Consider the following 22,822-nt stretch of genomic DNA (forward strand, 5'->3'; position numbering starts at 1 on the left):
ACTGTTTTAGAACTTAAGTATCATTCTCCCCTTGACAAGTTACAAATTAGAAAAGTGGTTGCTTTTCAGCCCATTTTGTGTTCTCTTGATTTTGTCCCGGAGATTCACAGTATATACCTAAGTGAGAGCATCTTGAGCAAAGCGTAAATTTGGATTATCTCAATTCTATAATTAATTTACTAATAATGTAAATTTCAGTAATTAATTCAAAACACTTCAAAAGACTCCATGTGAAAACGTGAATGTCATGATATACTCTAATTCAATATTATAAAATATTTTTAATTAAATTATATCTCAATAAGTTAGTTAATTATCTTTAAAATTATACTCTCCTCCGTTCAAAAATGTAAAGTATTTTTTTTGAGGTGTTGGATGTTAAAAAATATAAGAGATTTTTAGTCTTTTGAAGTATAATCATTGCCCCTTTTTTTTTTCAAAAGTGTTCCTATTGATAATGATTTTACATTTTTTATAGAGTATTTAATGGGGATAAATATTGAAAGATAGGGTTAGTTGAAAAGTAGGTAACTACGTTATTGAAGGGTGATATTCGGTTAAAAATGCCTTACATGTTTGAACGAAGAGATTACATTTTTTCAAGTCTATCTTTATTTAATAAGATATCTTAATTAAAAATTTTTAGTACTTATCAAAATTTATTATTATTATTATTCATCTTACCTAAGGGTACTTTTGCAAAAACAAAAAAAAAAACTTGTTAGTTACATGTTAAAAGATCGTAGCATTCATCTTTTCACATGGAAAAGCACATTGTTTTTTTTTTTAAACAATCCCAATATCCCATTTTTTTAATAGTTAAAGTGCATTTTTCTTCTATACTTTTTTTTTTGATGAGTACTAGATACCTTATATTAATAAAAAAATGTTTTTCTTCCTAAACCATACCATTTATTAGAATAAGGTGCCAAGCACCTTTCGAAGAAAAGCATAAAAAAAAAAGCACTTTAATCCTAACAATAATGAAAATAATATTTTCAAATAAATTATAGAAGTGACTTTATAAAAAAATTAATAATGATTGAGTTCTTTAAATCTTTTATGTCATTTTATATAATTTTTTTGGTCAATCAACAGTCTTTTTCTAAAATATTAGATCATCCAAATTTAATATTTTGATATTTTACAACTTTGAATTAAAAAGAAGGGAATGAACCTCCAAATAAATTAATAAAATTAATATTATCTTGTTGAATTTGTAACTTATCTTCCCAATTTTTAAATTATAAACAAATTGCATTATATGAAAATATCAATTAAAAATAAGTGACATTTTAATTTTAAATATCCATTAATTTAACCGTTAGTTGACAATAGAAATTACAGATAATGACCTATAAATTTTAAAAAACTTAATCAATATTAATTTTATTAAAAGATCATTTTCTTAATAAATATTAAATATTTTAATAATATTTCTTATAATTTATTTTAATAAAATTTCAGAGTGCTTAGCACTTTTAGAAAAAAAGTTTAGGAACATATTAATATTAAAGAACATGCTATATTAGTAGAAAACGACAGAGTTAATGGAATACTAATAAAGGAAAATTTTTGCTCTCTAGAAAATGGTTTAAGAGAAAAAAAAAAGTCCTATTTATCAGTATAATATACCTGATGCTCATTGAAGGAAAATTCAGGAAAGAAATGCATCATAAGCCTTATTTTAAACCCACGAAAAAGTCTCCTATTCAGCAAAATATTCTCACCTCTCGCCTTGTTTATAAGGTCAGACATATAATGATTTTTCATGTTATTAAATTTTTATTACAAATCTATCATTTTATTCTCATTAAATATTGGTGAGAAAAAATATTATTAAAGTATATCTATTTAATATGAACAAAATTTAAAATTTATTAAATTTTTAGTTAAAGAGTTAATGATTTTAAATTTTTTATTTCAATAAAATATGTTGCAAGTAGCTTAGAAATAAGACTGGAAAGGTTATCGACATTCTTTATAACTAAATACTATTAAATTTTTAAGAAATTGTAATGATCAAAACATAATATCAAATCATGCTTTCCAGTTTAAAAAACAAAGAAAACTGATTAAGCACTAATTTTTTTGGCCAAAGATAAAGCGCTAATTAGGTTTGGCATTGAATCATCAAGGCAACATATAAAGACATAAAGTGCTGTCATTTTGTTAAATTAAACAAACTCTATCGGTATTCAAATATTCAAAAACAATTCGAATCCCAATGAAGTTACTCAATTTGGTAAGCTTTTATGTAATTTGTTTTTTTTTTTGGATAAAAGGTAATTCATTCATAATAAAAGTTCTAGAGGTCAAAATACATCAACAGGATCATTTCTTCTCCCTTCCTCTCCTTCTTTAATGAAAGATGGAGGATAGTAGAAGAAATGCCTATTTTTGGATAAAGCATGAGTTATCCTAGCAAGTACATCGGCGTTTCCAACATAATCTGTAGGAACCAAGTTTAAATTAATAGACCAATCTCTTCCTAAAATTAGTCTAATTTTCTGAATAGTATCCCAAAAAGGATGATTTTGTGGCGAGTCTCTCACAATCATGTTGATAGCATTGATGCCATTCACTTTCCTGATCCCTAGATTCCAACAGTGATGTAGACTAATGATAATAGCTTTTACCTCAATAATGGTAGGTGGAAGTGACTCAACTTTCGCACAGAAGCCCAGTATCCATCTTCAATTAAGCTGCCTGATAATATCTCCAGTAGCACTATCTTCCCCTTGTATAACTGAGGCATCACTTTTATGTAATTTTAGTTGAAGTATAGAAGGGATTAAATGAATAATACCATCTGATCTAGCAGTGGGGTAGTAGAGCAAGAAATCGCTAATGTCGCAACCCAGAATAGGATGCCAACCTAAACGGGCATAAATCTTCAAGATGGTGTTAATAACCTGCATTACAAGCGTTTCTTCACTCACAACGTGTTGGCTACACCGACGGCAGATGTATACAGTGACACTTGATTGGTTGCTTGAGTCGTGCCCGGAAGGACACTGTCCTTAAGAACTATTCCGGCACACCGTCCGACGCCCGGCAGTTCCCCAGGATTAAACAAGCACATCCTCGGTGGAACGAGGGAACAGAACAACGGAGACTAAACATAAGCACAGATGTTTACAGAGGGAGGAAGAGAGAACCGCGAGAACTCAAGAGGCTTATGTATCGCTCTGTCTGCACCCATGGCTATATATAGCCCGAAGGTGGACATGAACATTGGGAGGTTACCACCGGTTTAAAAGCTCGGTTATAGTCTCATAAAAATTGTTTAAAAGCTTGTCTAGAAACGTTGGGGTTACACAAACGTTTGTAAAATGCATTTGGGAAGACAAACGTTTAGAAAAATTAATTTGTTTAATGATCAAAAAAACGTTCTTGGTTTGACTTCAAACTCCAGACAGCCAAAATTTGAGTTTCTCCGGTAAGCCAAAATAATTATTTATTTATAAAAATAATCCTGTAAAAGGAACCCACTACCTCTTGAACTCGCGCGCAGGAGGGGCGAATCGGCTAATTTCAACTGCGATTGCCCTGAGTTGGCCTGTCTCATGTGCGCGAGACCACTTCTCTTCCAAGCCCATTTTACTAGCCCACTTCATTCCTTAGTATATATACACTAGGAGAGTCTTTCTTTTAATTAATGTGGGACTTTGACACACACACACTTTTGACACACATATAACACAATGAATCGAATTGGGCCTGTGTTGCCCTAGACATTGACGCTAATTAATATCTTTCTCACATCCTAAACGTTCAGATCCTTCTTTTGCTTGCAAAGCATCATTGTTTCACTTTCACCTAAAAGCTCTCACTATTTGTCGGAGAAATCAAGCATCTGTGAATCGAACGGAGATTCTTGCGAATAAGAGAAACTTGAGATACTGAAATTGCAGGTTTGATTGCTTTCAACTTCAAATTAAAAGTTCAGGCAGCGATAGTGCCAACCCTCCTTGGAGGAACTGAAAGCAAAAGTGATGGTCCTTTTGGGAAGAAGGAATCACCTGAAACATGCAGCGTTCAAGGTTTCCACCATTCTATATTCGACAAAAAATTTGAGAAGAGCTTGGCTAGTATTACTGAAATAGGAACCAAAAACTGCAAGGAGGGGATTGGAACTCTAAATTCTTGTAAAACTTAAGAAGGAAAATTAATTTGGAGTGGAAAATTGGAAGTATTTGGATTGTTTTTTTCTTGGATTGTTGAGAATAGTACTAAAATATGCTTCCACCATTCGATGTACACAGTTTAGAATTTGGATTGTTTTTTCTTCCTAATGATAGGAGGAATTTCATTCAAAGAAAAGGGATTTAGATTGTTTTGTGCAACTTGTTTCCTCTTTTCTAATGACTAGTCTATCCAAATGGGACATAGATATATGCTCTGTTGGTCAAATAAGATCCAATTTGAGATCCATCATGGTGTCTGCACTTTTGAATATAAAATGAAAAAAATGAACAAGAGAGAATGAAAGCTATGTTGGGAGGTGCTCATTTTAGTATTTGACATGCTTCCAATAAAAAAAAATAAGTTAAAGTATAATTTTGCCTCTAAATTATTCATGGAGGAACAATGTTGACCATAAACTATTCAACATAGCAATGTTGCCCCTAACCTAATTAAATTGGAATAATGTTGCCCTTTCTGTTTAAAATAAAAAAAAATTGTTATCTAAGGCAAGTGGCCTTCATCGATCAAATTTCTTACTTAATGGTCAAATGTTTAGGTTTAAAATGGTGAGGGCAACTTTTCTCTACTTTAATTAATTGAGGGGCTACATTGGTATGTTTGATAGTTTAAGGGCAACATTACTCCTTTACGAATAATTTAAAAGTAAAATTGCACCATAACCCAAAAAATATTTATGAGTAATAAAAACAAAAGAATAAAAGGTAGATTTTTGCTCTTAAATTATCATGCGAGGGGTGTCAAGTAATCTAAAGTAAGGAAAAAAGTGTAATATTACCCTGAGGTATTAAAAAGAAAGTAATGTTGCCCAATTTTAACAAATTTCAAACGTTGACCGTTAAGTTGACTTATTATGCCCAAGTGGCATACACACATAGCAATAGCATCTACCAGGTCACTACCTTCTTGAAGTACTCTCTAATGGCTTCCATGATCTCTAAGTCCTTATGCCTTACCACCATTTTCATGTCCAGAGTGTCCCCTATCCAATAACTAGCTGATGACCCTGTATAATCAGACTTCTAAGTCTTGCTTGAGGTCTTAGATATCTTTGAAGCAGTTGATGCTGTGACAGTCGACGTTCTAGTGATGGATTTTGCCCCCATTGACCCAAAATTTTAACGTGTCCTAATCTTGGACCTCAAATCCCACCCCCTTTCTCCTCATTGGAAGAGCTTGTAATGCTGTAGTGGTCACCCCACTCGCTATATTGAACCTCCTCCTACTCTATCTTAGCGTACTCCTGATCGTGAAGCTAATGATGTTGATAAAGCTTTTGGGTTTGAAGAGGCTCATGCTTTACGTTGAATAGCTTCGCCTCACCATCACTTACACCAATCGTGCAACAATCTCAAGGAAAATTAAAGGTTATCACCAAATTCCCCTATACCATTCAAAGTTGGCTTGCCCTTTCACTAATAATTCTCTTCTTATTAGTATTGAGAAGTATAGTTCAGGTATTGAAACTGAAGCTGTTGATTTGGTTATGATGATGGATTTCGATGTACTTCTCTGTGACTTGATTAGCATAGTAAAGGAGAGCGGGTTCAATGTGGTGGTCAAGCCGTGTTAAGAGGTTGTGATGGTGGCTAAGCTGATTATGATGGATGCCTATGGCAATTCATGGTGGCACAATGGAGGAGTTGTTCATGATCATGTTGTTGGTCTTAGTATTATTGTTCTTGCTTCCAAATCTAAAGGTTATACCACGATTTTTAAGGTTAGAATTGCACGATCCTCTCCTTAATGCTACCAAATTATCATTAGGAATGTTGGGTGCAATCTTGATATTGGAGGAAGAGAGGATATGAGCTTGAATTGGGTAGGTGTGAAGTTTCACTCTGAAATGGTGAATGCCATCCAGGTATAATAAGTCAACTTAATGATCAATGTTTGAAGTTTGTTAAAACTGGACAACATTCTTTTTAATAAAAGATAAATGTACAAATTTAATTATGAATTATTTTTTGATGAGCTTTCGGTAGCCTATATTATAGAGTGGTGTAAAACAAACCATCGACTATTTAAAATGGAACACCCAGCACTAATCGTTAATTTGCCACCAACATTCGTTAACTAGTTACATATTCTCTCTCTACCCTCTGCAAAAACGTGAGGTTGTTACGTTCTCTCTCTCTCTCTATCTTTACTTCTACATCCTCATCCTCCTTGGCTTTCACATAATGGAAATAGCATTATTAGTACCCATAATCATCGTCTTCTTCATGGATTACATAGCCCAGTAACTACAACAACACTATATCTTTATGAAGCATGTGCAGGCTGGGCATCCCATTTGGAATACCATTAAGCAGCATCGGATTGTTGTGTTTCTCCTTTCCATCCTTACTGCCAGAGATTTCCATGACATTGGGTAAGGACGTTGATAAGTCCTGTCGGTAATACCCACTCCTCCCCTTCTTCCTTGCATGAGAAGGCCGCTTGGCAAACCCACCTTCTTGGCAGACTCGAGAAGTTGAGTTAGAGTCTTTTGGTGCATATAGTAAGTTGACATAGCCACCATAGAAGCTCCAACTAGAGTCATAACAGCCAAATGCAATGAATAAGTATCCATAAATAGAAAGTAAGCAACGAAAATAAGTGATGGAAAGAAACCACAAAACTAGAAAGCATAGATGAACATTCAAAAAATAGAGATGCAGAGAAGAGATCATGACAGCATGGCAGGCAAGGCTGTGATGCTAAGCTATGTCTTGCTCATGTGTCCCATGTCATTTAATCCTTCTTCTTTGTGTATATAAGTTATCGTGCATCTTCTTTGTGTCTCGGAGGAGGAGAGAGACATCGAAGGTTTGAGGTGAGAGAGAAAGAGAGAGATCTACCATAGACTCGTGGAACGAATAGAGAGAGAGAGAGAGAGAATGATAAGGTGGGAGGGGAGCCTTAAATCATTGTTTGGTTCCACAAGTTGAACAAAATGATGGTTAGTATCATTTGGACAAAAGTTGCTGGGTACCGCCATTTTATTAATTGATAATTTATTTCATATCACTCATAATATAGGTTATTTAGTGATTTTTAAAAAATAATTCGTAATTAAATTTACATCTTTATCCTTTAATAAATTAGGAACAATGTTACACTTTTTATTATTTTAGGATGCCTGATACTTAAAGTTGGGAAACAAGTGGGCTTGACCCTTAAACCTAATTTTCTTAAAATACTTTATTTTTTAAAATTCAGCCCTTATATAAAGGGCTCAGAGCCAGGGTCATAAGCTCTTATTATTATTTTTTTATTTTTTAGAATTTTTAAAAATTAAATTTTTTAATTATAATATTTCATATATTTTTTAAAAATACAAATTATAATGTTTAAAAATTAAAAATAAATAATATAAATGTTAATTTTAAGGTATAAACTTATATTCTAAAGTTTAAATTTAATTTAAAAATTAAAATATTTTATTTTTTAAGAAAAATAGGACTAAAGGGGCTGTTCAAGCCCATTTTTTCAGCGCCTATTAGGGCTAGGCTTGAAAGCCCAATTTTTTAAAAAAATATTATTTTTTTAAATCCAAACTCTTATAAAAATAGGCTTAAAAGTGCAGCCCTTCAGGCCTGACTCTACTAACACTTCTCACGTGATACTTCGAGAACATATTTGCACCTTTATCCTACAAAAAGTAACTCCTTCTATTAAAAAATATAAGATTTTTTTTTTGAGGTAAGATGTTAAAAAATATATGGCATTTTAGATCCTTCAAGGTGCAATTAAATATTTTCCACCCTCAAAAATGCCTTTAATTAGAGGTATGGTCAATACAATTTTCTAATTCAAATGCCTTTTTTTTTTAAGTAAAGAGAGAAAATACCTTTTAAATAAGAGTAAATATGAAAAGAGCATGTAGGGTATGATTCAATTAAAAATGTCTTATAATATTGAACAAGAAATTAATTTCCAAAACTATGAATTAACGATAGTTATGTTCTTGATATTTTTTTCTTAAAAAAAATAAGTAATAAATATCAATTCAAGTAAGTACAAATTTATAAGCTTTAATTGTAAATAAGATATCTATATTTCAAATATATTCAAGTTGTATAACAAATTTTAATTGTAATTATCTAAATCAATATTTAAAACTCATTTTTTTAAATATTTTATTAGAGACCTAAGTGAATTCAATTTTTTTGTACCTAATTGTCATTCTCCCAGGAAAAATCGTTGAAGGCAACGATGCTGCGTCATTGGCATTACCAGCGGTGAATTTCGGAGGATTAGAGGAAGGTGGAAGAATGTTTGTTAAAAATATATATGTATATATATATATATATATATATATTGCTCACGATCTTAAACTTTCTGGTTTGACCTGTTTCCTTCAATGACTTGATTATACAAACATTGGCCAGGTTACTCTGCTTTCATATGAGACCATATTAGAGCTAATGCACAAGCTAATAAGAGAGGATCCACTAACACAAATCAACCTCACTGGATAAATGCTAATTAGAGTTTTACTCAGAGGAGTTCTAGAGGGAAGAAAATTTAGAGCCAACAAGCCAATGTGCCATGTCTGTAACAAGCTAAGGCCATATTGCAGTTAATTGTCACTACCATCTGGACAGAACTTTCATGGCAATCACTATGGATTGAACATAGAAGAAATGAAACTCACTTAGCCTCTTTAATAATTAATACACGTATAACAATTTCCTTTTTTCTTTTTTCTTGAATATTGTTTTGCATAATTTTTCGGAGCAAAATTGAATTTCAGATGCTATTTTTGTCCACGTTCATCTCAGAATTACAAATAAGATGCTCATTCTGTGTTTTCCTTTCAACAAATGGCACAAAACATATTACAATCAGAAAAAGCTTTACAGTTTTTCTACAGTTTTTCTTTTGTCTGGCCTTACACTGAAATCCTCGCTCAGAGCAAACTTTGAATCTGGGTTTCAAGATAACTTTTATAACTGCTCATGATAGCCAAAGTTTATACGAGTGCCACTTTTATTATGGGACTTTCAAAGTCATGAATAACTTGGCTACAAATACAAAAAAGAAATGAAACTTCGCAGCCGCCGTTAAAACAATAAAAAATAAAAAATAAAAACTCATCCACGACTATTACTTCGACAGCCATAAAGGACATTGAATCAGCAAGCAATTTGCACGGCTAGTCTGTTAATATTAGTGGTGTTGCTGTTGCCACTTGCACCGGATATTTGCTGTGCACCAAATGTTTCCTTCGTCACGGCTAAAGTACACGCCGGCTTTCCAGCACATGCTTTTTCCACAACAGACATGCTAGTACTGGCATCAGATGAGCCTTTTTGGAAAGACCCACATTGTCCCTGTGGATTTCCAAAGCTAGCAAATTCAACTTTTGACATTTTCCCGCCTTCACATGACAGCTCCAGATTGGCACCTTCATATGCATTAGCACAAACTGTTCCTACTGATACAGTTTGGAAGGATATATTCTGAGGATTCCCACCTACTTCTTCAAACAAAACCAGTATGTTTTCTTTGTTGCTGAAGTATTGCCTAGGAACATGGTACCATCTCTGTGTTGGATTACCACAATTGTATGTGCATTTGCTTGATTGGTATGCTCCTCTATAATCACATGTTTGACTGCATCCATCAGAACCAGCAACATTCAATGGCCAATACCGACCAATACCGTGACCATTCACCCAAGCTTCTCCTTTTCCCATGCCTTGTAAGTCCAATACCACAGGGTCGGTCCCAGAAGGAACATTAAACTTGGCCTTATACCAAGTCATTCCTTTCCCAACAGGAAGATTATTGCTAGAACCAGATTTCCATACCCCTTTACGGAGACGTTGAGCCTCGCCATTCAAGCCAGTTTTGTAAGACCAAGAATTGTTTGTCAAGTCCATAGAGACACTGTTCTTGCCAATTAACTTAACTGGACCGTCTACTATTCCTGTGTCTATCAAATCATACTTTGCACCATAATTTGGAAGCCCCACAGTTACACTGAGTAGAGTTATGATGTTTGTTCCCTCTGTCAGAGAAACTGGTTTCTCAAATGTGAAATTCCCCCCTGTTTGACTGAATTGGGATCCTACAAGATTTTTGTTAACATAAGCATAAAGAGCATGACCCATTGTGACCACTTGAAGTGTTGCATTTTGCCAAGAGGAAGTGTCATTGATGTTAACAGTTGTCATGTACCACAAATAGTCACTTGCATCAAGAGTGAAGTCTTTCTGCTCAAGAAGTAAGTTTTCTGTAGAAGTTCCCTTGCCACTCAGCGTGTCTTCTATGTTCTCTGCCATCCATTCCCAAGTAAGATGAGCAGATGAAGCATCAACTTTCTTCACCATCAATGAGGTTTGAGTATTAACCTTTGCAGTATTGTAAATCTCTTTACTGCAATTTTCAAGAATGGATACAGACCAAGCAGGAACAAAGAACTTGCCACCACCATTGGGCAAGTCTACAGTAGCATCTTGGCTGCCATCAGTGTTACTCAAGTAGCAAAATTTTCCACCATTACTACTGGTGTATGTGGTCAAGTTGACTGAATTTCCAACGCTTGTTTCAGTTCTTGTGGCGCTTGTAATAATCTTCTCTCCCGATTTTATTGCTGCATGAAGTTGCTTAAGATGCCCATATTTGGGTTGATTCAAAGTTCCATACTCATTAAGTGGTGCATCATAATCATAACTTGTTGTGATATATGGGCCTCCAGCTGTTCTTTCAAAGTTTGTTCCTCCATGGAACATGTAGTAATTGTTTAGCACTCCACCATTTTGGAAGAAGCGAGCCACTGAGTAAGCAACATCTTCAGCAGTCCTGTGTGGTAATTTTTCACCCCATTTTTGAAACCACCCAACCCAATTCTCTGTGAAAACTTTTGGGTTTTTAGGGTTATTGCCATTGGGTTGGAAGCTGTCACAATAAAAGCCATTACAAGTTTGGATGACAGTACTAGGAGCATCATTCTGTTGGCACATGATCCAAGGAACACCAATGTTTTGTGCTAGAGCCATTTCAGCGCACCATTTCACATACTGTTTCCCTGCATCTCCATAACCTGACATGATGTTCCCATACTCATTCTCAATTTGTGCAAGAATGATGGGTCCTCCTTGAGATGCAAAAAGGTTAGCTTCTTTACACATGGTCACAATTTTGGTGACGAAAGTTTGCATTTCTTTCTTCCAAGGTTCATTATCAGTTCTGACCTGAATCCCGGGAATTTTGTGTAGCCATAATGGAAGGCCTCCAAAATTCCATTCAGCACAAACATAAGGACCAATCCTTATAATGCCATAGAGTCCATGTTCTTGGACGAGCTTGAAAAACTTGACGAAGTTCAAGTTTTTTTTGAAGTCATACTTCCCTTTCACAGGTTCATGGCGATCCCAAAAAACGTAGGTCTCAATGGCATCAAGACCTGAATCTTTAGCCTTTTGAAGAATTTGAGGCCACATTTTCTCCGTGCTTCGTGGGAAGTGAACTGCCCCGGATAAAATAACACGCCTCTCTCCATTGATGATGAAAGCAGTTTGATCATATGATACCTCTATGGCAGTGGCAGAGCATAAGCCAAGCAATGATAAGCTAAATAGGACAACCTTAGTCCATGAAGAACAAGTTGAATGAAAAGAGGAACCCATGTCATGAATGGTGATTATTCAACTTTGTTACGATCTTTGAAGAATGGAATGGGGTTTAAATATACACTGCAACAAAGAAACCTAGACGCTAGAAATGGAAAGTTCTTGATATGTTTGAACGCGTAAACTTCATTTCCATTAGAAACAAGTGGACGAACACTCTAGTGGTCATATGATTGGTTTTGAACTTGGTAAGCTACGGAGTAGGATCGGTAGAGCAAACTCAAAATTAGTATTGCTATTTTAAAAGTGTCTTGTGTTTCCACATATATTCTATATACAGTGTTCGCTTTCCTATCATCATGGATCGGTATTTTGTAGACAAAGTCACTGAGACATTATTTTTATTACCCAGAACTGAGACATGCATGTGCTAGCTAATTTAATATGATATATATGATACTTCAAATTATATTGAATCTAATATATGTATTTAAATAAATTAGAAAGGCGTTCTATGCTGATGATACTCACAAATTAAAAGAATGAGACACACTATTCAAGGTCTATAGATCAATATTGTTAAAACTTGTCGGGTTCGACTAGAACAATAATGATAGAACCAATCAAAAAGTGAATCGGTTAAAACCGGTAAAGCTGGTAGAAACCAATTAGAAGAACTGGTTTTTCATTATTTTGTTTTAAAAAATGTCAATAATCCGAAACTATTTTACTATGTTCCTCGTTCAGTGGTCATCACAATTATGAGTATCATATATTGCTCATTGTTATAACAAGTCTTGAATTGTCCAGTTTGAAGGGTACATCTAGATTAAAATTTTTTGTTTAAATAATCAATTTTCTTTTAGAGAATAGCATTTGTAGAATTATAAAAGTCAACCTGGATGGCCCAGGTTAATGGTGAGCAAGAAATGTGGCTTATGAATAAAGGTATAAAAAATGCTGATTGCAGCTTGCCTTAATTTATGGACGAAAATAAATGCAGAGTGACCCGTAGGAAAATGATAAGTAGTAATAACAAATCAGAGGAAGCAAATTATGTAATTGAACTCCGGTGAAATATTTTTATGGTTATCAGCTTTAATTTTGATTTTTGCTCCTATACTTTATTACAGTTAAATGAAATGCTCATGTAAATCTTGAAATTGTGCAGCAAACTAATCTTATTTAAATAATTAGGTTTCAAACTAATCTTACTTAAAAGAAACTTGCCATAAAGAGAGTTTTACATCTATATAATCCAACTCCGACTTACCTGAACTAATTAGAGCCCAATATATAGGTTTCAGAAACCATTTGGTATTATTTAAAAAAAAAAATTCTAAGAAATAGTTTTATGTTTTATAAACTAGTTTACAAACGAAACACACGTATTCTGAATGTATATTTGCAGTCGTGCAACTTTGTAGGGATGTAGGATCAGAGAATGTCGCTGATCCACGACGGTTCTGCTCAAATAAAAAATTGGGATGCCGTTTTGTTCCTTTACAGACACATTTATCTTTCTTCACTTCATCGACATCTTGTTATTCCTGAAGATTTTAGCCAGGCCATAAAATAATTAGAGATCATTAAAAGCTTCAATGATCAGGGTTTTCTGGGTATCCTCAAGCTTCGTGTAAAAAAAGGAATCAACCTTGCAGTACGTGACAGTCGTGCAAGTGATCCTTACGTTGTTGTCACCATGCACGAACAGGTTACATTAATCACTGTCCAATCACGAATTGAATTGTATCATGTTTGTGTTCAGATTAAACACTGTTCAAGTTTTGGAAAAACGCTTTTTCTGCGTATTCTGTTTTATTTGATATTCGCGTTTGTGTTTGTGCCACTATTTTAACATTTGGAAAAAAGTTCTGTTTTTTCTCTTTTCTTTTTGGATTTATATTGCTCTTGCAAAATTTTGGGATCGTCATTTGCTTTATATTATATTTATTTGAATTTCTATTGATAGGACAGAAATGAAACAAGATTATATTGTGTTATTACGTATGACAAACCTAAACCATAACATACAAATAAGAAAATAAGTTAAATTGTACCTCCTTGAATTTAAAGAGTTAATTACAACATCCTCATATAATCTACAAACAGAGAACAAGACACCTTGAATTTTATTTAAGAAGTCACAAGCACTATTTAAACAAAAAAAATTGCTATACGTTATATTTTGAAGCTCATTAACCAATTTTGTAATTACACTTTAGTTTAAGGAGTTGAAAGTACTCCTTCGTTCTTTCAAAATATATGTAGTTACGTGAAGAGGGTTTGAATCAATGACTTGCGGCCTTACCCTATATCTGTACAACTTAAACCATATTTTCAAATATTTTATGCCTTGTTCCTAACCCCTTCGTATACAGTAAATTATTTTATTTTAAAATATTATTATAATAACAGATCTTTAATTTGTCTTCCAAACATACACATTTAAAAAAAAAAAAATATACCCAATGTTTTAGTTTTTAATTTTTTTTGGCAAAAATACCCCCATATATTATATATATAATACTGACAAATGTACTCCTATTATATAAAAACATTCAGAATTTAACTAAAATGCAGAGTAATTTATTTTAGGAGAAGGCTCTATGCACATTTTCTTCATATGTACTCCTTTCCTTATCAATATCAATGTAAAAATATAAAAGGAATAGAAGCGTGTAAAATTTTAAATATGTTTCTATATAAAAAAATGAAAAAAGTGATGTTATATATGTTTTTTTATGAAGAGTAGTTTTAAAAATATTTTGTAAATATTATATTATCTAAAAAATCATAGCATTACCATTGCTTATAAATAGAACCAAATGCTACAAATGTCACCGAAGGCAGTATACCTTTGATACATGAACATCTTCTTGGTTTCTTGTTTAATATTCAAACTGACACAGAAACTGAGGACTAAAGTAGTTGAAAGTGAGTGCAATCCTGAGTGGAATGATGAGCTGACATTGTATGTAAAGAGAATCGATGCTCCAATCATTCTAGTAAGTACTCAAACAAATAATCTCTCGCTCTAACGGCCAAATATATTCTTCATCAATCAGATCAGATCAGTGATGATTCGTTCTTGTGTTGCAGGCGGTGTTGGACAAAGACACGTTCACAGAGGACGACCCGATGGGGGAAGCTGAATTAGACATAAAGCCATTGCTGGAGTGTGTGAAGATGAACATGGCTTCAACTCAAGATCTTGAAGAAGGCGGCGTACTCAGGACAGTTCAACCTAGTAGGAATAACTGTCTCTCTGAGGAGAGCTTGTGCACGTGGACTGATGGAAAATTCCGACAAGAAATGTTTCTCAGACTGACAAAAGTTGAGCGAGGTGAACTGCTCGTGCAAATTGAGTGGAATGATCAAGGTTGTTTGGGATTATCCAACCTTGACTTTTAACCCTTTCTTTGTTCATTAATTAATACTCTCTCTCTCTCTCTCTATATATATACACACACAGATATACATATATGTATATGTATATATATATATTTATATAGGCACATAGGGTCATCAAAATTGAAATTTATTAATGGGAGAATTAATTATTACAAGGTCCATTAATAACTAAATTAAAGCCATTCACAACATAATAACCTTACTTCATTTATTAATGAACCTTATAATAATTAATTTATTTATGTGGGGCTTCATCATAATTCTCTCTTTATTAATTTCTTGGCTTGATTCAAAGGTTGAGACAAAAACTTGACCTAATTAATTACTATATGTTATAATTATGAGATAGCCTTATATTATTTGTTTTAACACCCCCAGAAAGAAATTACGTTTTGGTTGAAAGTAATAAACTTTATATTTTTTCTAATTGTTTAATTTGTAAATTTTTATTTTAAGTATTAAAACCTTACGTACATGCAATGAGTATATTGACTCACTAGCTATAGTAGATATTTTGATTAAATTTATTATTGAATTAAAATACAATATTATCTAGTGGAAATTTGTAGATATTTTGAATATATATGACAAAATTATTCCAAAATAAAATATCTACAAGTCTCAATCCTGTTCTAATGCACCAAGAAAGGTCAACCTCAAAATTCAGTTCTCTCATTCTCAAAAACTTCTGGCGCATTTATATGCATAAAAATAGAGTTATCAATTAAGATTGGATTCTTCAAGCTACATACCTATTTAGGCACGACTCTTATAAACTCTTTAAAAATGGACTCGAGTTTAAACTAGCTAATTTTTTCAAGTCTTGAGCTCAAACTAGCCCTTTGAGGCCTCTTACTTTTCTTTCTCATTTGTTTTCAATTAGCATGAAGTTGAAATTGTTAAAAATTGTTTGATTGAAATTTTTAACATTGCAAAATAACGTAATTAAAATTGTTTGGTTCATTTTAACTTTTAAATTAATATATGAAAATGACACATTTGTATAATAATTTAAAATAAAATTAATTAAAAACACTTATGGGGGCTTTCGACTCCACCTTGAGAACTATCAATAAAAGCCGAACTTGAACAGTATGGTTAATTTAAACTATTAAAGACTTGAAGGCTTAAGCCGCCAAGAACCAGCCGGCTAGCCGACAACTCTGCACATAATCTAGCAAGTGCGTGACCTGGAAGAATTTGCCTGGTTCTTATAATTTTACTGAAAATATCATACTCCAGCTTAGAGACAAAACAGTGACAAAAATCTTGAACCCTAATTTGGAAGCTTCTTTGCAGATTTTTTATATGCAAATATATATGTAAAACAGATTTGTAAGGTTACGGTTTAATGCTACTGGGTTTGCCTTATCTTCCCAAATATTATTCTTCAATGGAAGTGGCAGCTTCTGCAACAGCACCATCAAGCCTCTCAACTTCTTCTCTGACAAACCTACAGATTCATCCACTGTACAACAGACACAGCTTCTCACTACCTGCGAGAAAGCATAACCATCATCATGTTCTTGTTCATCAATATAATCAATGTCGATATGATGTAACAGTGAAGTGTGTGGGAACAGCCAAGTATGATGAGGTGGAGGTGGTGGACGAAGAGATGGAGAAGATAAGGAGGCTTCAGAATGGGTCGGATGTGAGAGGGGTGGCATTGGCGGGAGAGAAAGGGAGGAAGATTGATCTCACTCCTGCTGCGGCGGAAGCCATAGCTGAGAGCTTTGGAGAGTGGGTCATCAATGGTGTCAAGAAGGACGGTGACGTGAGGGTGTCACTCGGGCGTGACCCGAGGATTTCCGGGTCGAATCTGAGCGTGGCGGTGTTTGGAGGGCTTACTCGTGCAGGTTGCATGGTGTTTGATATGGGAGTGGCAACCACACCAGCTTGTTTCATGAGCACTGTGTTGCCCCCATTTGCTTATGATGCTTCCATTATGGTAAGTCACTGCATTTTCTATTAAAATCTGATTTTAAATGTTTTTTAAAAAATATTTGAATATCTTTTTAGATTTTTTTTTATTTTTTATCTAGCCTCTAGGCTCTAATCATAATTTATAATTTTTATTGGTCTCCGTTTCCTTTTGATGTAAAATTTAAGTATATTTTGTTTTTCTCCCTTGATTGTGTGTTATTTTATTTTTTTAGGGAAAATCAGGCTCATCCTACAAAAATAATTTAAATATAAAAAAGTCTCATCAAATCACAAAATTACTTTTAAATTGCATGTTCTTTATTAAATTTGTCAATTATTATTGAATACTTTTTCTGTCCCCATTTATAAAACATTTTTAAAGATGATTTGACATTTTAAATATAAAATATTTTGACAAAACTAAAATTTTGATATTAGTTATACTTGTTTTAATATTATCCTTCACTCCTTATTATATTTTATCTCCTTATTTAATGTTTCATAAATAATGTTATATTAAATTAAGAGTATTTTTGAATTAGTAATACAACGAACTAACAACTTTCATAAACAATACTCCCTTTGTTAGGAAATATAAGATTTTTTTTAAGATTGAATATTAAAAAATATAATGTATTTTTAATTTTTTAATGTGTAATTAATGGGTTTTTTTTAAATACTCTTAATAAATAAATCATTCAACTTGTCACTTTTAAGGAGACAAAATATTAAATAAAGACATATATGAAAATATTGTGTTAGTTTAAAGATAATCAACTAATTTATTAAGGAGTGTAATTCAATTAAAAATATCTTATATATTTTTTAAAAAAATATAAGATTTCAAAGTAAGTTTATGACTTGTAGAATTTTTTCCCATTTAAATTTTTCTATGGAACATTTTTTTTTATTTTTAACCACTATATTTTATAAATAAGTTGAATGGATACATAATTTTAGTTTTGGATTCTCTTTTGTCACAACTTACCACAAGACCACACCAACAAGTGGGATGCTATGGAGATGGGGGGGAAGGTGTGGGGGCGCGCACAAGTAAAAATCATTGAATATAAATATTTTTTTAATGAAGTATATGAATGGTAATTTTATTGAACATTACAAATAGGAAAAAAAGGAAGAAAAGAAGCACTCCCTCTCTTAAAAAATATAAGATATTTTTTGAGGAGTTGGATATTAAAAAATTTGAGGTATTTTTAATTTTTGAGATGTAATTATTATCTTTTTTTTTTAAAGTATTTCTATTGATAAATGACTTTATATTTATTATAGAGTATTTAATATGAATAAATATAAAAAGATAGAATTAATTTAAAAGTAAATAACTATTTTATTAAAAAGTAAAATTTAATTAAAAATATTTTATATTTTTGGACCTTGATTCTAACTTAAGTAATACTTTAAGTTTGTTTAGATAATCTCAAAAATATATTTAAATTATATTTAAAATGTGTTTTTTTATCAAATTTAATAAATAGTTGAATTCTTTAAATAAATTTTTTATCAAATTTGAACTGAAAAACTAATCACACGCTCGTGGTATCTCCATACAACCATTAATGTTCCATGAAGGCATGAACATAACGAGTATAAAAGTGGAAGATGATCAGTCAATAATAATAATAATAATAATAATAATAATAGTAATAAAAGCGGCGGATGAGTACAGAACAAAGTTATGACAAGAAATCAGCATGATTGGTGCAGATGACAGCATCTCACTTGCCTTACACTCGAAATGGCCTCAAATTTTTCACCAAGAAAGGAGGACTGACGTCTGTGGAGGTAGAGGAAATTTGCAATGAAGCAGCTCGTAAATACGCAAACAGGCTCGCAAAAGTCTCTACTTTGCTCAAAACTCTTCCGCAGAAAGTTGATTTCATGACTGCTTATGCGCTTCATCTCAGAGAAATCATCAAGCAGAGAGTCAACCATCCTCTTCATTATGATCTTCCCCTCAAGGGATTTCAGGTATCGAAGCCTTCGTTCTCATTTTGAGTTTCATGTTTCGTTTATATTTACTTATTTAGAGCTATCCATTGTACTAAAGTAGCATAATCCTCTGTTCCATTCCAAGCAATCGTCTTGTCTGATACTTCGGTACTTCTCTTGTCCTAAACCCGCGCAGATAATAGTGAACGCAGGAAATGGCTCCGGCGGATTCTTCACCTGGAATGTTCTAGACAAGCTTGGTGCTGATACATTCGGTTCCCTTCATCTCAATCCGGACGGCATGTTTCCTAACCATATCCCTAATCCTGAGGACAAAACCGCCATGGGCGTGACCAGATCAGCTGTCCTTGAGAACTCGGCCGATCTCGGCGTTGTTTTCGACACCGACGTGGACCGGAGCGGCGTGGTGGACAACAAAGGAAATCCTATAAATGGTGACAAGCTCATTGCCCTCATGTCCGCCATTGTACTGAGAGAGAATCCAGGATCTACCATAGTCACTGATGCTCGCACCAGCACGGCTCTCACCAGATTTATAACTGATAGAGGAGGGCACCATTGTTTGTACCGAGTTGGGTACAGAAATGTCATTGACAAAGGAGTTCAACTTAACGGGGATGGAATTGAAACTCATCTTATGATGGAAACTTCTGGACATGGTGCCCTGAAGGAGAATTATTTCCTCGATGATGGTTAGTTTGGAATGTTAATGGTTGGTTTTGAAATTATGGATCATCCTCACGTACTGATGAAATTTCTTTGATTTTGTGATGAAGGGGCGTACATGGTGGTGAAGATTATAATTGAAATGGTGCGAATGAAGCTGGAAGGATCAGACAAAGGGATTGGTAGTCTCATTGAAGATCTTGAAGAACCAAAAGAATCAATAGAACTAAGGATGAATATCATTTCAGAACCCAGAGATGCAAAGGCAAAAGGATCTGAAGCCATCGAAACATTTCGAAACTACATTCAGGTACGCACACTCTAGAACAACAAAATCAATGTTTCAAGTGTTTTGTGATGATTTAAGATCATGAATCTTTCTAATGTAGGAAGGGAGACTCAAAGGGTGGGAACTAGATTCTTGTGGGGATTGTTGGGTGAGCGATGGATGCCTTGTGGATACTAATGACACCCCAACAGCCATTGATGCTCACATGTACAGGTGATGATCCTAAGCTCAAACATAGCCTACTTGTCCTACTTGTTCACCATTTTCTGATTATGTTTTATGTCAGATTAAAATTATATCTTGACCATCTAAAAATAACTTGAGTATTAATTATTACCCTTTATCCTGTTTGGTGCCTTATTAATGCATGAGCTATGTTTAGAAGACTAAAAATGGTTCTGAGTATGAGATTTATGCATGAAAACTGATATGTTGGTGGAAACTCAGGGCAAAAGTTAAGGATGAAGAGAGGGGAGAACATGGTTGGGTTCACATGAGGCAAAGTATACACAACCCTAACATTGCTGTGAATATGCAATCAACTGCAGATGGAGGTTGCTTGTCAATGGCAAGGGATTTCAGAGACGGGTATACTGTTTACTCCTAAATGCATATTTCATCCCTCTAAAAGTTCTGTTCTATAAACATTTTCATTAAATCATTGCAGATTTCTCAAAGCAAGTGGAGTGGATAGATTTCTTGACATCACTCAAGTTGAAAAGTTTGCTGCAAATGGGATTACAGCCTAGGCTTCAATAATCAATGATCTGTTCTGTTCTACACACAGTGAGAGGCTAAGGTTGGTCTTAATCAAGATTACATAGTTATTATAAACTTTGGCTACATGGTATACTGAAGTTGTTTTCAGGAGTACATAATTTGAGTTTGAATCCAAGTCAAAGCCAAACAAAGAAAAGTTGTGTTATATCAGTTTGATAATAATGTACAGTAAGAAAATGAAAAGAAAGTATACAAATATGGAGTACATACCATAGATCAGCAACTTCTATTGAATCAGTGTATTTTTGTATTCAAAAGGTATTGTATATACAGTTGTTATGCATATATCCTCTGTTTCTCACCTTTGAAAGAATATTCATTATTAAGACTTGCCGTTCCATTAGAGAAGGAAATTTCTGCAACATAATAATCAATGCATTCAATGGAAGGGAAGGAACAGAATACATTAGCATCTATGCAGGAAAAATCAGAAGCTTAATCATGCAGATTTTTGTGCTCTTTAATTTTTGATACACTGCAGTACTAATACTGAAAGTTGAAACACTTTCAGACTCTTCACAAATCTCTCAATTGTCTATATGATTTTTGTTTATACAAAAATCAAAAGTTTATTGATTTAGTTACAACTGATTTAATCATAATTCGACCACAATCAGAAACTAGAGTTATGGAGTGAGTTGAGCATCAATATCGTTGCTCAAGTCAATTGCAAGCTGAATCATGGAGTGAGGATCTGGAACTTGGGGATGAAGTTTTTCATATTCCAAGGTCCAATGTACCACACTTCCCTTATTATCCTTTGGAGTGACTTGAATTGTGGCTTTGAAGCTCTTGTAGTGATCAAGCACATCACCCTCTAAAAATCTGAATGTGATCAAGTTCCTTTCTGTGTCTATGGCCTCAACCAGCTCCTTTGCCACGCAGGCCTTCCCATCTATGGATTCACATCGAGAATTATTCATTGATCAGCGTTATTCTCAAAAGTCATGGATCTATTATATTCCTCAGAAGAAAACATGTTACTATGGCAAAACAGATCATTATTATTTGCCTTCACAAACTTCTGACAAAGTGAGACATATTTGAGCAGTGAAGATCTTTTCCTACTTTTATGAATAACATCAGGACTCAGAATTTATTTGACATGATCATATGTTCCTCTGACACTGAGACATAAAATAAGGACCAAGTCAGGACTCAATTTATTTAACATGATCATGTGTTCCTCTGACACAGACGCAGAATAAGGATCAAGATTGGTGCTAAAACCTTTATATCTTAGATCATCGAGTAGCTTGTAGGCTTACCAAGAACAAAATTCCAAATAATGATGGAGCCCTCCTTTCCCCAATCACCCTGATGCAGAACAACAGTCTTGACTTTATCAGGAGAAACATTGGCTATGTGGTGACTTCCGTTGATGAAATTTTCATGGAACTTCTCAGCAGCAGAATTTATGTGGACATCAAATTCAGCCTTCCCAAACGGAGGCATCTGGTTTTTCCCTTCTGAGTTCTGATCGATATTTGCTGAAGGTCTCGTACATCCAGGACGACAAGTCAAAGTCAATAAAGTGGCCATAATTGCAAGTCGCAGGCTTGCAGCCACTGATTGCTTGCCAAGCCCAAACCTGACCGCTCTAGTCAACAACAACGTCCATCATGTTGGGACCCTCTTAACAAGGGATTTTTTTTTTTTTCATAACTTTATAATCGTATATTAATGTTGGTTTTATGTTTAATTTTTTTAAATTTAATCATAACTTCTCTAAGATTTAGGAATAAATCCCTTCAAATTACTTATAATAAATTTAATACTTAGAAATAATTAAGGGAGAATTATAAAGAGATTATAAATAAGAAAAATGTTAATAGAAAGCTTCTTTTTCTGAGTTTCTGCAGGAGAGTGAGAATTGATCGTCACAAAAGTCCTAGTCTTAAATTGGGATCCTCACTAGCACAGGAGCTTTAATTAGTTATCAAATCAAAATATTAATAATCTACTGTCATTCTTACCATGCTAATTGATTTTGATCATACAA

General features: G+C 33.5%; 4 protein-coding genes across 7 annotated transcripts; 2 read left to right on the forward strand and 2 right to left on the reverse strand.

The window, feature by feature from the left end:
* Positions 1-9,009: 9,009 nt before the first annotated feature.
* On the reverse strand, positions 9,010-11,838 carry LOC129284593 (beta-galactosidase 7-like). Its single transcript, XM_054920119.1, has one exon. It carries the CDS (start codon positions 11,829-11,831, stop codon positions 9,333-9,335), a length of 2,499 nt encoding a protein of 832 aa, XP_054776094.1. The 5' UTR covers positions 11,832-11,838; the 3' UTR covers positions 9,010-9,332.
* Positions 11,839-12,676: 838 nt separating this feature from the next.
* LOC129322620 (protein C2-DOMAIN ABA-RELATED 7-like) lies at positions 12,677-15,188 on the forward strand. The gene is made up of 5 exons (XM_054968907.1): positions 12,677-12,722; positions 13,186-13,271; positions 13,384-13,488; positions 14,687-14,782; positions 14,877-15,188. The coding sequence occupies exons 1-5, from the start codon at positions 12,677-12,679 to the stop codon at positions 15,186-15,188; spliced, it is 645 nt and encodes a 214-aa protein (XP_054824882.1).
* A 1,345-nt stretch (positions 15,189-16,533) lies between these two features.
* LOC129322933 (uncharacterized) lies at positions 16,534-22,153 on the forward strand. 4 transcript variants are annotated; one of them, XR_008596313.1, is made up of 8 exons: positions 16,534-17,139; positions 18,840-19,103; positions 19,261-19,777; positions 19,862-20,061; positions 20,141-20,253; positions 20,488-20,628; positions 20,708-20,839; positions 22,018-22,153. XR_008596313.1 is itself a non-coding variant. In XM_054969402.1 (7 exons), exons 1-7 carry the CDS (start codon positions 16,540-16,542, stop codon positions 20,787-20,789), a joined length of 1,917 nt encoding a protein of 638 aa, XP_054825377.1. In that variant the 5' UTR covers positions 16,534-16,539; the 3' UTR covers positions 20,790-20,970. The 4 variants fall into 4 exon arrangements, 1 of the variants encoding a protein (XP_054825377.1); XR_008596310.1 differs by lacking the exon at positions 22,018-22,153 and adding an exon at positions 21,706-22,008; XR_008596311.1 differs by lacking the exon at positions 22,018-22,153 and adding an exon at positions 21,438-21,716.
* Positions 21,204-22,364, reverse strand: LOC129322936 (MLP-like protein 43). Its single transcript, XM_054969405.1, has 2 exons — positions 22,089-22,364; positions 21,204-21,715 (listed from the first exon to the last, which is right to left on the reverse strand). The coding sequence occupies exons 1-2, from the start codon at positions 22,360-22,362 to the stop codon at positions 21,447-21,449; spliced, it is 543 nt and encodes a 180-aa protein (XP_054825380.1). The 5' UTR covers positions 22,363-22,364; the 3' UTR covers positions 21,204-21,446.
* Between the last annotated feature and the right edge of the window lie 458 nt (positions 22,365-22,822).

This window comes from Prosopis cineraria, unplaced genomic scaffold (assembly GCF_029017545.1).
Source record: "Prosopis cineraria cultivar Desert tree isolate PC_DT_omini unplaced genomic scaffold, ASM2901754v1 PC10, whole genome shotgun sequence".
Classification (NCBI taxonomy): Eukaryota; Viridiplantae; Streptophyta; class Magnoliopsida; order Fabales; family Fabaceae; genus Prosopis; species Prosopis cineraria.